General features: G+C 40.5%; 1 protein-coding gene across 3 annotated transcripts in view; it reads left to right on the forward strand.

The window, feature by feature from the left end:
* The window catches only part of LOC117289199 (TOX high mobility group box family member 3-like), a 28,452-nt gene extending 15,625 nt beyond the window's left edge, over positions 1-12,827 (forward strand). For 2 of the 3 annotated variants that reach the window (XM_033770207.1, XM_033770209.1), the window contains exons 2-8: positions 1,264-1,374; positions 2,367-3,239; positions 4,442-4,663; positions 6,991-7,071; positions 7,258-7,503; positions 8,034-8,164; positions 9,675-12,827. In XM_033770207.1, coding sequence (XP_033626098.1) covers positions 1,264-1,374; positions 2,367-3,239; positions 4,442-4,663; positions 6,991-7,071; positions 7,258-7,503; positions 8,034-8,164; positions 9,675-9,741 — 1,731 coding nt within the window. In that variant the 3' untranslated portion in view covers positions 9,742-12,827. Of the gene's footprint in view, positions 1-1,263; positions 1,375-2,366; positions 3,240-4,441; positions 4,664-6,990; positions 7,072-7,257; positions 7,504-8,033; positions 8,169-9,674 lie in introns of those variants that run through there. The other variant, XM_033770208.1, reaches the window with a different exon arrangement.
* The last annotated feature ends 1,016 nt before the right edge of the window (positions 12,828-13,843 follow it).

The raw sequence follows: 13,843 nt of genomic DNA on the forward strand, positions 1-13,843 counted from the left end.
GTCTCTCGATGATGAGGGAAAGTGCAACGTCGCAGTTCAGTCGGGTCCGCTAATGTAGTTTGTGTCAGTGATGGATCACCATCAGTCGGTCAATAACAAACAGGGTTGTCAGGGTTATGAGCTAGCTCAGATACGCTTGTGAGGCTCATCACGTATCGTCAAACAAGGCCTGCCATTTCAACGATTGCCGTCTTTGGTGCGGGTAGTTGTTGCTCTCAAAGACAGAAACATTGAGCTTGTTAGATTTTACAAATGCAAATTTGCAGTATTAATAATCAGTTGGGGATTTCTTTGTTGGAGTTGAGGGAAAGAATTCATATTGTGCTTAAGTATGTTTTGGACACCGGAATTGCAAATTAATTGGAACATTTTAAGGATCCCGTTGGGAGGGATGGGGTTATATCGGCTGCTGTTATAACCCAGGCACCAACATAACATGTCAATCATTTCTACTAAGGACAATTGTTTTTAAAAAACAAAGCAGTTTTTGTCTCCAAAATGTCTCGGGTCTGTCCATCTTTTCAAATTGTTTCATCAATTGATAAAAATGGATAAAATTCCTTGGGCTCATCGTTTGCTTAGGGAATAGTTCTCCTGAAAACAGTTGCTCTGTGTCTTATTCTACCTCCATGCTCTGTGATACATGAGTGTGAATGTCTGTGTGCACTACACTATATCAGTAGACTTAAGATAATGGACTGCCTCTAGCTATTCAGTCACTAGAGGGCAGTAGACTATCAAACCTCCAAATGATTTATTGAAAATCATAGGCAGACTTGCATTGATGCATGGTTTAAGTTCGATTCACACTAGCTGAAAGAAATTGCTTATTAAGGTGCTAAATTTGAATATTAATTAATGTTTAACTAGTATCAGGTGTTCCTTGCAGATGAACACCTCTCACACAAAAAAGACTGTCCATATTTTGTCATGAAATTAATTTAAGTAATTTTGTTTTTAGTTTGTGAACTTCAAATTTGATACCAGGCCTGAAACTTCAAGGAGGCAACCAATGCAACATTGCCTTGGTGCCCTTAAAATGCCCCAGTAGAAACTGACAATTTCCTCATACATGTAGGGTGCCCTTTACCAATGAGAAAATGCCTTGGTGCCCTTGCCCTTTCAAAAACAAAGCATACAGGCCTGTGATACGATCTTTGACATCACACTTTGTTACTCTATGATTTTGTCAAACCACTACCAAAGCCTAAAAATATGAGTGTGAAATTTTAAACGGAGTTTCTTCTTTTTACTTTTTTGCAGGGCCAAACGCCAGCAGTCAGTTTCGTGAACGGATTTAACTTCGGTAATCACACCGCCGGAGTACACCACAACAACAACTTTGTGGCTGCCAGCACCAACATGTCCTCACAGGTATTGTAAAAATATACATATATAAAAAAAGAAAAAAATTCATATGAAAAAGGTAAAGGTTGAGCGGTTTGATCCAAAATGTAAATACCCAATCTGAGCAACTTATCTGACAGTTACGCGTCTCAGAATACCCAATCTGAGCAACTTATCTGACAGTTACGCGTCTCAGATTCAAATTTTGAGATAAAAACAGAAATCTTTTTACATAACCACATTACTTTCAAGTGAAATGTTTCTCAAAATACTTTATACTATCGAAAGCTGGCTGTACTTCTAGCGTTCACAAGTCTCCTATTAGAAAGGATGCACTTTAAACAGTAAAATCATTCGGGCGAAGATGATTTTTAATTTATCAACCTCTAAACAGATGGAAATAATTATCTTGAAAATTGGTACTGATAATAATTTTTTAATCAGTGAGCTTTCAGGTTGAAACAACTCATTTTTTTCTTTTGGATGATCACCAATAAAGTTGTAGTTTGTCTTTAAACATCAGTTGCAATGTATCTAATCACATCTAATGAATCACGCCATTAAACTAAGAAAGTAATTTTATATACAGTGACAGAGAGTCGAGAGAGTCGAGAGCTCTTATCCTGCGCAAAAATAATAATCAAACTACATGTAAAAGGGCTGACTGTAGGAAAGGAAAAACATTACAAATGATATACATGAAGAGGCACATGTGAAATCCAATAGTCCCAGGATACATTTAAAATGTTCTTGCGATTGCCTGAAAAACAGCCGATGGCAAGATCGTCTCTTGCACATCCGTAGTCACTTGATTGCCAAACATGTTTGTTTTCTTAAGACATTCAGTGTACATGAGCAGATCCTTGCCAATGCTAAAACCCTCAGAGCTTGATTTAAAAAGTTGATTGCGGTATTATTCTTGTTAAAGCGCAGGATGAACGTTAAAACCCACTGTTTGTCTGAAGGATTTCCTCCCCCTGAAGACTCAATAAATTATTTTTTCCCCTTCCTCTACTTAGACGTTTCACACTCCAAGTTTTGGTGATGAGGAATTTGACATCCCACCCATGGCACAGTCAATGGGTGAGGGAAACATCACGACAATGACCGACCATGCCTTCACCGCCCAGCCCGTTAATGAGCCAGTCGGCAACCAGGCTATGCCTAATTATCATACAGACTCTTTACATGACCGAAGAGTCATGTCCAGCCCCTCCGCTCCTAACAATCAAACTCCGCCCCCAATGCAGCATCAACAGATGATGACATCACCTGTCAATCACTCAAATCCCCCGATGTCACACTCCCCATCAATGTCACAGTCATTGTCACAGTCCATGACGCTGCCGTCACCGACGCACAGTCACACAATGACCGATCCCGCAAATCACTTCCCGAATTCCATGTCTGGTGCCGCCTTCACAGAGCCGTTGAGTCACATGACGGAGAGCCTGCCCAATCCGCTGACGACGTCCAACATGCTTGTGAATCCACAGTTTCCCCCTCATAACTTGGACATTCCTCCCATCACGGAGCCGACTAGTAGTCTTGGTACAATGAGTGGCATGATGCCTCACACACAGGCTGCATCTTTCAGTCGCTCAGCCCCGACAACAACGCATATTTACAGTCAATCGTACCACATGCCTCATATGTCACAGAACATGGACATGTTTCCCATGGACTCGCATTCCAATCAACATATGGGACAGTTGTCCACAATCAACCAATCAGCAATCAGTTCACAGCTTGGTCTTCACGCTGGTCTGCAGCCAGGGCAGGGCATTGTGGGTAGACATCAAACGTTAGGTAAAAACTTGGGGCCTGGTAATACGAGGTCTCCGCACCAGGAGAGCAGTGAAGACAGTGACGACAACACACCACTAGCACAGGTATGTCCTGCACAAAAATATATGTTTAGATTGTACTTTGTTACTCATGATACTCAGTTTTTCATGTTACTCGGTTACTAATGTTACCTGGGGTGGATTTCACAAAGGTAGTCCTAACTTAGGACTAGTCCTAGGCAATGCTAAGAGATAGGACCAGTCCTAAGTTAGGACACCTAACTTAGGACTGGTCCTAACTCTTACACCTAACTTAGGACTGGTCCTATCTCTTAGCATTGCCTAGGACTAGTCCTAAGTTAGGACTACCTTTGTGAAATCGACCCTAGGTCACTTATGCTACAGGGGTAGATTTCACAAATAGTTAAGACTAGTCTTATCTCAAGTTACTTTTCTCAAGTTAGGATGAGTTACTCGTCCTAACTTAGGACTAGCCTTAAGTTTTTAATAACTTCTAGGACTAGTCCAAAGTTAGACTATCTTTGTGAAATCGCTCACTGGGTTATTTATTTCTTACTTGTCTACTCATGTTACTCAGTAAGTTTTGTTACTCAGTCACTAATGTTACTCAGTCACTAATGTTACTCAGTCACTAATTTTACTCAGTCACTAATGTTACTCAGTCACTAATGTTACTCAGTCACTAATGTTACTTGGTCACTTATGTTACTCAGTCACTAATGTTACTCAGTCACTAATGTTACTTGGTCACTTATGTTACTCAGTCACTAATGTTACTCAGTCACTAATGTTACTCAGTCACTAATGTTACTCAGTCACTAATAGTACTCAGTCACTAATGTTACTCAGTCACTAATGTTACTCAGTCACTAATGTTACTCATTCACTAATGTTACTTGGTCACTAATGTTACTCAGTCACTAATGTTACTCAGTCACTAATGTTACTCAGTCACTAATGTTACTCAGTCACTAATGTTACTCAGTCACTTATGTTTTGTGCTTTGTACTTAGACCAAACTTCATATAGCTGTTGAGCAGAAAATACTGTCCAGCAAATTTCTCTGCTTAGCGAAAAGTGAATGGGGTATCAGTCACAACAATGTAATCTCTATTGAATGTTGGCTGGTAACATGTTTTTCTGTGCCTAGCAAGTTTTTCTGCTTACAGGTTTTATGCAATTTTAAATGAAGTGTCAGCAGTTAACTGACTGCTTTATTCCATTCAGGAACATGAATAAATATTTCTTAAAAACCTCAATAACAAATCACTCTCTCTCTCCTTCAGTTTGCAGCAAAAAGGCCCGAAGTCAAAGAAACCAAGAAGAAGCCGCCCAAGAGAAAGCGCAAGAAGGATCCCAATGAGCCTCAGAAACCCGTCTCTGCCTACGCACTCTTCTTCAGAGACACCCAGGCAGCCATCAAGGGGCAGAACCCCAACGCTAGCTTTGGTGAAGTCTCAAAGATTGTAGCTTCTATGTGGGATAGTCTAGGAACAGAACAAAAACAGGTGAGAAAGAAACTATGATTAGAAAACTTTTTATCAGTTACTTTTATTTTACGATTTACTTATTCTGTTTGTGAAGCCATGGACTCTCAGAAAAGTGAACTTAATCACTGTACTAGCCAGGAACCCCAATGGAGAGAAGTAAACTTAATCACTGTACTAGCCAAGAACCCAATGAAGAGAAGCAAACTTAATCACTGTACTAGCCAAGAACCCAATGGAGAGAAGCAAACTTCATGACTGTACTAGCCAAGAATCCAATGGAGAGAAGCAAACTTCATCACTGTACTAGCCAAGAACCCAATGGAGAGAAGCAAACTTCATCACTGTACTAGCCAAGAATCCAATGGAGAGAAGCAAACTTCATCACTGTACTAGCCAAGAACCCAATGGAGAGAAGCAAACTTCATCACTGTACTAGCCAAGAATCCAATGGAGAGCAGCAAACTTAATCACTGTACTAGCCAAGAATCCAATGGAGAGAAGCAAACTTAATCACTGTACTAGCCAAGAATCCAATGGAGAGAAGCAAACTTAATCACTGTACTAGCCAAGAACCCAATGGAGAGAAGCAAACTTAATCACTGTACTAGCCAAGAACCCAATGGAGAGAAGCAAACTTCATCACTGTACTAGCCAAGAACCCAATGGAGAGAAGCAAACTTAATCACTGTACTAGCCAAGAATCCAATGGAGAGAAGCAAACTTAATCACTGTACTAGCCAAGAATCCAATGGAGAGAAGCAAACTTAATCACTGTACTAGCCAAGAACCCCAATGGAGAGAAGCAAACTTTATCACTGTACTAGCCAAGAACCCAATGGAGAGAAGCAAACTTAATCACTGTACTAGCCAAGAATCCAATGGAGAGAAGCAAACTTCATCACTGTACTAGCCAAGAACCCCAATGGAGAGAAGCAAACTTCATCACTGTACTAGCCAAGAACCCAATGGAGAGAAGCAAACTTAATCACTGTACTAGCCAAGAATCCAATGGAGAGAAGCAAACTTCATCACTGTACTAGCCAAGAACCCAATGGAGAGAAGCAAACTTCATCACTCTACTAGCCAAGAACCCAATTGAGAGAAGCAAACTTAATCACTGTACTAGCCAAGAACCCAATGGAGAGAAGCAAACTTAATCACTGTACTAGCCAAGAATCCAATGGAGAGAAGCAAACTTAATCCTGTACTAGCCAAGAATCCAATGGAGAGAAGCAAACTTAATCCTGTACTAGCCAAGAATCCAATGGAGAGAAGCAAACTTCATCACTGTACTAGCCAAGAACCCAATGGAGAGAAGCAAACTTAATCACTGTACTAGCCAAGAATCCAATGGAGAGAAGCAAACTTCATCACTGTACTAGCCAAGAACCCAATGGAGAGAAGCAAACTTCATCACTGTACTAGCCAAGAACCCAATTGAGAGAAGCAAACTTAATCACTGTACTAGCCAAGAACCCAATTGAGAGAAGCAAACTTAATCACTGTACTAGCCAAGAATCCAATGGAGAGAAGCAAACTTAATCACTGTACTAGCCAAGAATCCAATGGAGAGAAGCAAACTTAATCCTGTACTAGCCAAGAACCCAATGGAGAGAAGCAAACTTCATCACTGTACTAGCCAAGAACCCAATGGAGAGAAGCAAACTTCATCACTGTACTAGCCAAGAACCCAATTGAGAGAAGCAAACTTAATCACTGTACTAGCCAAGAACCCAATGGAGAGAAGCAAACTTAATCACTGTACTAGCCAAGAATCCAATGGAGAGAAGCAAACTTAATCCTGTACTAGCCAAGAACCCAATGGAGAGAAGCAAACTTAATCCTGTACTAGCCAAGAACCCAATTGAGAGAAGCAAACTTCATCACTGTACTAGCCAAGAACCCAATGGAGAGAAGCAAACTTAATCACTGTACTAGCCAAGAATCCAATGGAGAGAAGCAAACTTAATCACTGTACTAGCCAAGAACCCCAATGGAGAGAAGACAAGGAAGGAAGTTTCAGTTTTTGATGTGGGAAGAAAACCCTGGGGAATTATTCCAGGGAGAACCCACGCAGTCTGGCAGGGACTGAAAACCCTATCCACATAGTGCGCCCACATAGTGCAACCATGTATAAAATCTCTGAAAAGAGCTGGTGAGCCCAGCTTTGGCTGTAAGGATCTCACAACGGCTCCAAGATGTTAATTCCAACCTCTCCTTAGAAATCCTAGCCTTCTCAAGATTATTTGGGTTCTACCACCCCCCCCTTCACAGGCTTGTCCAGTTCAAGTTTTACAATCAAATTAACTTAAACTCAAACCAATTTGACCTTTCTTTTTATCTAGGCATATAAGCAACGGACTGAAACAGCAAAGAAGGAGTACCTTAAGAAGCTAGCAGCATACAGAGCAAGTTTAGTATCAAAGGTAAGTCTCTTCTTTATCTGTCTCTCCGATATTTTACTTTTTTTTTTACTCATCCAACAGTATCGCCAACAGTGCGAGCGCAACACCAGGATGAAGTTTAGTTTTAAATGTGGGAGAAATAACCCAAAATACGTGCACTCTATAAGACTTTGTTATTATTAATATTATATTTTGTTTTGATCTCAGGCGGCAGTAGACACAGCACAAATTGAAGAACAATCCCCCAGCAAGCAGAAGAAAACGGCAGCAGTCATCACGGCCGCCCCAGCCACGGTCGGTCACACGCACATTGCGCCCCGTATCATCGCACCAAAGCCGATCGTCACCGGCGTGCCTATCACGGTAACCATGACAGCAGCTACTAAGCCCATGATGCAACCCGGCATGAACCAGATGCACAATGTACAGAGGGTCGTCAAAGCGCAGTCTATGGTGAGTATGCAACAGCGCCCTCTATTGTTAGAGCTAAAGCCTAGTTTCATACTCGCAGCAAACACTTAGCCATAATAATCATCTCCTGTACTCCAGTTTTAAATCACACTTAGTGCTCCAAAAACTAGAGTAGACTTGAATCCTGTCACCACCCCCCCCCCCCCCTCCCCCATTTCAATTGACGTCTTTCACAGTACCTATTGAAGTTGGTTTCATTATGTCAAAAGGTCGGGTCCTCCAATAGTCCCCCAAAAAACTGGAGAATAGTTCCTCCAAATTGACACCATAAAATTACAAATGAGCACTGGTTTCGAAGGTTTGTTTCATAAAGTCCCGCTCCAGTCAATTTGTCTTTGTTCACATCCAAACTATTGAAAACTTATCCAGCAGGTTTCCCTTATGGTTTATTTATTGAGTGCCCTTTTACTCCAACTTATTCATTTACACGTTACTGACGTTTTACACTCAACAAATTTAACAAAGAAAATATAAGAATAAATTGACGTTTTTGATTATTTGTTTTTCTCTAGATGGGTGTTGATGGTATGATGCCACATAATCACCAAATCTGCACACGTAACGGCTGCAATAAGCCGAGCATTGAGAGCCCAGAGTGGGATAATGAATATTGTAGCAACGAATGCGTCGTTGATCATTGCAGGTAAGAGTCATATATATCCCAAGTATCTGACAGAAAACGTAGTAAACGGTACCCATGCCTCGAGATAACCCACGGAACCCAGAAAACCCAGTTAATGGTACCAAGGCCTCAAAATAATCACGACACCCAGAAAACGAAGTAAACGGTACCCAGGCCTAGAAATAACCCATGGCACCCAGGAAGCCCAGTAAACGGTACCCATGCCTCGAGATAACCCACGGGACCCAGAAAAGAGCCAAGTTCAGGGCCTGAACTTAAATATCATCACATCAGCCATTTTGGTTCAATTGCTGAAATTTTTATGGGGTGAATAGACATACAGTTGTAACTAGACATTTTCATAGGGGTGGGGATAAAGTGGGGGCAAAGACAACTTGTAGATGAACCATTTATTTCCTTTTTTCGACAGTTCTCCCCCCCCCCCCCCCCTCAAAAAAAAAATTTAGTTTACAGGGTTTCAGAATTTTTTTTTATTGATCAGATTTGAGTAACTTTTACTCTTCCAGTCTAAAGAAGGTTTCATTCTTCTAAAATCACGCCCTGTGAAACGTGTCATGAAATACCAGGGCTTTCATTTTGGAATCTAAATATTGATATAATTTTGAACTTTATAATTTGTGGAGCCAAAGTATCTTTCTGATATTGAGAACACAAGGCAGTGAGAAGGCATCGTGTGTGGGCATACTGTCAGGCAGAACACAAAAGCTAAAATGTCAGCAAACACAAACAGCAAAGTTTATATTGAATACGGTCTGAAATGGGTTACAACCTCATGCAAGTGTAATAGTTTACAATTTATATCGCCCGTCAAGAGGCATTTTCAGTCAATTCAAATCTGATCAATAAAAACCAGATTCTGAAACCTGATCCGGGGCTGTTTTTCTTTTGATTGGGGAATGGTGTCGGATGACAGTGTTGACCTAAATGCATCCAATGTGTGGGTTTTGTGGCCTTTGTGACACTCACTTAGTCCACGGATATCCAATTGCCAAAAGTCCGCTGCTTTTTTTTTTTTTTTAGAGGGTCGTGATTTTTAAAGTGAAGGTTTATGTTTGGTAACCACTCTTCAAATTAATGGCACTACAACCTTACTTGGTGTGAAGTACAGCAGCTTTCGATAAAATAAACCATTTTGAGTTTTTATCCCCCAAATTTGAATTCTTTTTGACTTTTTATCTAATCTTATAGAATAACACTTGTCTAAATATTTCGCTTTTTGTTAAGTACAAACTGAATTTGAGAGCTCATTTGTTGTGCAGGAATGTACAAAAAGTGTGCACTTACTTCACGTGATTATGGTAACTTTGTACTCCCGGGTGAAGGGAAGCATTTATTGCTAAGTATCTTACCGAAGGATACAAGCTTCACGACCGGGATTTGAACCCACTGTCTGATGATTCAGATATTGGTGTCATTGTTTTCTTTATTTTGGGGTTGGAATGTGCAAGATTTATACAGTCGAATTAAGATTGTGTCTTTTCTCTTCCATTCTTCCTTTCTTTCTATTCAGAGATGTTTTCACTGCTTGGGTGGCTTCCAGTAGTGCTAATGGTGGAATGCTGCCATCCGTCAAATGAGGGCGCTCTCTGACGTCAAGAATCCCAATGTGAAATAATCCCCCCAACGATGCGTCTGGGCATCAACTCTTATTTATTATCAACAAACTACTCTTTGCTAAGTTTCTGGAGGGGATGCAGCTGTGAAGAGGCGAGGCAGTGATTGGACGGCGTGGCGTGTAAGATTGAAAACGGTGGACGAGCATGGATGGGACATTATACGGCCCAGGTTGCTCTTTGTGTATGATAATTAGAAAAGTGGGCGGATCCAGAGCAGCAAAAAAGGGGAGGAACCACATAGAGGGATCAGTTTCCATGAATTGGAGATTTCAAAAAACACCAAATTTAAAAAGGTAATCCCTTTTTAAGCTTCTCTGGATCCATCCAAGATTAGAAAGGATTAAGTATTTAATCGTCAGCTAGGTAGGTTGAGATCTACTTCTTGCTCATACATAAATTATTTATGACTCACAATTCATTTAGAATCATGGCTATAGTTTATCATACTGTATTTTAGTTTATTCTGTGCAACTAAATCTCTTACTTTCAAGGCCTTTGAATTTTGACACTTGGGGACCTTTGATTTCTTGGACAGCGCCCTCTTGTGATTAGTTACATTCTTCCTTCTGTATCTGTTTGGATTTTGTTTGGTTCTTAGACTGGCTGTCATGCTTAACAGTACAGATTCATGAAAGGTGCCAGATTAATTTCCAATTTCCCCCATAGTTTGGCTGCAAATATATGGCCCTTTTCGAAACCACGGCTTTGGATTCGGCTGGAGGCTCCGTTCTCTTGTCTGAAACCCTGAGCGCGTATATGTAAAGCATGCGCAATTGTCAAAACAATCCCAGGGCCAAGCTAGACTTAGTCGAATCCAAAGCTGAAGCCATCGTTTCGAAAAGGGCCTATGTATGGAAGAAAAGCAACGTGGCTGCTGCCCCTGCACCATTACTAGTTCATTACTTGAATAATTATGAACATTTTATAAAAAATTACAGCCACTCTTTTCAACTTCAGCCTAAATGCAATCATGAAATATTGATAAACATGATATTGAGAAAATAAATTGGATGTAAGTGGAAAGCTTTCGAGATCAGAAAGCTGTATTAGGAAAGGGCCAAATAGAGCATCTTTGATCATGGCTGCTGGCCGAAGGATGCAAAGATTGCATGTAGTCTTGCCAGTTTGTCAGACATAACCAGTAATCAGGCGTTATGTATAATAAAGTGAAACCAAAGGCACACTCCAGCAGGCATATAGATTAAGACATCTTTATCTGCTTTTTATCGATCGATGAGAGCAGGATACAAGTGCTTCCAAAAAGTCAAACAATGTTCAATATGGCTGCGTTGTTCCTGAAGGACAAACTGTCATAACGGGGTTTAGAACCCCCACCCTCATGAATAAACCAACTGAATGGTTTACCACAAATTGAGATTTATTTCTGACTGCCTGGCCAATATCTAAACATCATGTACCAAGAAAGATAAACGAGTGTCCAAGTTGGGAACTTCCAATTAACAGAATAGCGCGTTTAACGTGCATGGACTCATGAGACTTACACTTTCAATTCTAAAAAGTCACACAACATTTTTGTTAACTTTTTATTTTATTATCATTAAAGTGGTAATAGTTATTTTTGTAGTGACCTGTGTGTGGTCTTTCGTAATTATCTTAATTTATCCTTTAACAAATTATTAATATATTGCCTTGAATTATGGAAGTATTTTTCTGGTAAAGAATGGACGAAAATGGAAAAGTGTTTGTTAATTTATTTGCGTTGATACTACACTGTATCAGTGTGGGATTTGCTTCCCTATTTTGTAGAATGTTTTCCTTTTTTATGAAGAAATAAAAACTAAGATTAAACATGCCATTCGTCTTGGCGTGGTCTCACTGAAAATTAAGTGCGTTAATTTCTTGACCCTTCAGTTCAAATTGTAGAACATGGCAGGTATTGTACAGTTTGATGTGTATTGTTTCACACCAGGGCTCAATTTCATAAAGCTGTTAAGCAGAAAATACTGCTTGACAACTTTCTTTGCTAAGCAAAATTTGAGTGGGGCGTCAGTCATGGAAATGTAATGTAAACTTTGGCTGATAAACTGGTAAATCCAAATCAATACCTTAAAACCATACAATACTTCATTAGTGGATTCTGGAATACCAGCCAAATTTCCAGAGCATGTACTTTGCAACTCAAGGATGTGGGTTCGAATCCCCTAAGCTAACCGCTGATTTCACGATGACTAGAATAAGTATTGTCGACTAGTTACTGAATCACAATTTCTTGATTGTGCAATTCAAAATCATAGACATGAAACAATGTCTGTATGAGAGAGATTGGCTGTTGCCAGCTTGGGGTGTACTCCTAGATCTTTCGAGTAGAGTTTCCTAGAGGTTTCGTTCCGCTATCGTCTCCGTTACAGGAGGGGATAGCGGAACGAAACCTCATAGTTCTTGGAGTCTTTCCCCTTGTGGGACTTTGCTGAGTGCCCTTGATAGGAAGATCATCTAAACAAATAATAAAATAAAAAAATAAAATAAAAAAACATATATCAAACTCATGCAGTAGAAAGTTTTTCTTTTTAATGGCAATATTTTCTGCTTCACAGCTCTGTGCGAGTGTTAGCCAATTAAACCCCCTGCTTTCTCGAAAGATTTTTTTTTCCCAGATATTTTTTACCGGAGTATAAATTCCATCTCCTTTACTTCTGCTAGTGCTGCCTATAAATTGCTCAATTCCTTAACTTTCAAGCCCGTATTTACTGTACATACTTATTTCTTGGTACTGTTATAATAAGACTGCACTGTCCCCTTCAGAAACTCAACTGAGAAACCATACATTGCTCTTCTCTAAATGTATTTTTTGTAGCAAGTTGATATTTAACAATAAGAAAAATAAAACCTTGTGTTGTTTTGTTCTGACCATTGCTGTGGTTGCCTGTAACTTTAGGGGCACCCATTTGTGTACAGACAAGGGCGAATGGAATAATATTTTATGTATTTTTTATTGACTTTCCAAAGTTAAATTAATTAAGTGCACTTTGTCTGTGACCACAATTTAAATTAATAAAGTTCCGTATACAGTACAATGCCAACAGTCAGTTTAGTTGGGAAGTGTTCTCTTTAATTGTTTGAATATGATGTTGGTGTTTGTTTGTCTGTCTGTCTGTTGGTCTGTCTGTTTGTCCTTACACGATACAATATGGCCCTTTTCGAAACCACGGCTTCTGCTTTAGATTCGGCTTCAGGCTCCGTCCTCTCGCCTGCAGCCCTGGGCGCGTACGCACAGCACGCACAATTGCCAAAACGACCGCCGGGCCAAGTTAGCCTAAGCCAAATCTGGACCCGAAGCCGTGGTTTCGAAAAAGGGCCATTGTGGTGATTTTTTTGGTAGGAACTGCACTTGTGGGGTATTTTGACCTTGGAAATTAAAATGGGTTAGAGGAGGATTCTAAAGAGGGCGCTATAATCAGAAGAAGTTTATTCACAGTTCATCGTATGGGTTTGGGTGGAGGGGGGGGGGGCAGAATATTCGGGAGGACAGAATCTCCTGCCACATCGGTATCAGGTTTAGATAAAAACAAGCTCCTGCAAATGAAAAAATAAATCGATCGTTTAATATTTTGTTCATGTGATGAGACCTCTCCTCCCCCCCCCCCCCCCCCTCCCCCTCCCCGCCATCCCTTTTCACCTCGCCCCAAACACGCAAAGACTGTATCAATCTTTACTATTTGTTGTCTACTGCCCTCTTGTTTTGTAAATCTGTTATTCATACCGCCGGTGTGGCCGGAGATTTGGTCCCGGGAGACTCTGTCCTCAAATATTATGGCAAACTGTGTACAAACTTCTTCTGATAGCGCCCTCTTTTGAATCATCCTCCTTCAGCCCGTGTTAATTTTCCATATAGGGGACATAACCTCCGGCAGACAGAAATCCCCGGGACACCTGCTTTCCAACACCAGTATGATATGCAGGTTTTCAATCCAGCCCACCTTCCCCAACATATTCCTTCGTGTTTGTTTGTTAGTCTTACCTGCTCTCAGCGTACCTACGCAAACACAAAATGGTGGCCTCTCCAGGTTAACAATACGCCTCCTCCTTTATAAGTCCCAACAAA

Source organism: Asterias rubens, chromosome 4, assembly GCF_902459465.1.
Source record: "Asterias rubens chromosome 4, eAstRub1.3, whole genome shotgun sequence".
NCBI classification, from domain to species: domain Eukaryota; kingdom Metazoa; phylum Echinodermata; class Asteroidea; order Forcipulatida; family Asteriidae; genus Asterias; species Asterias rubens.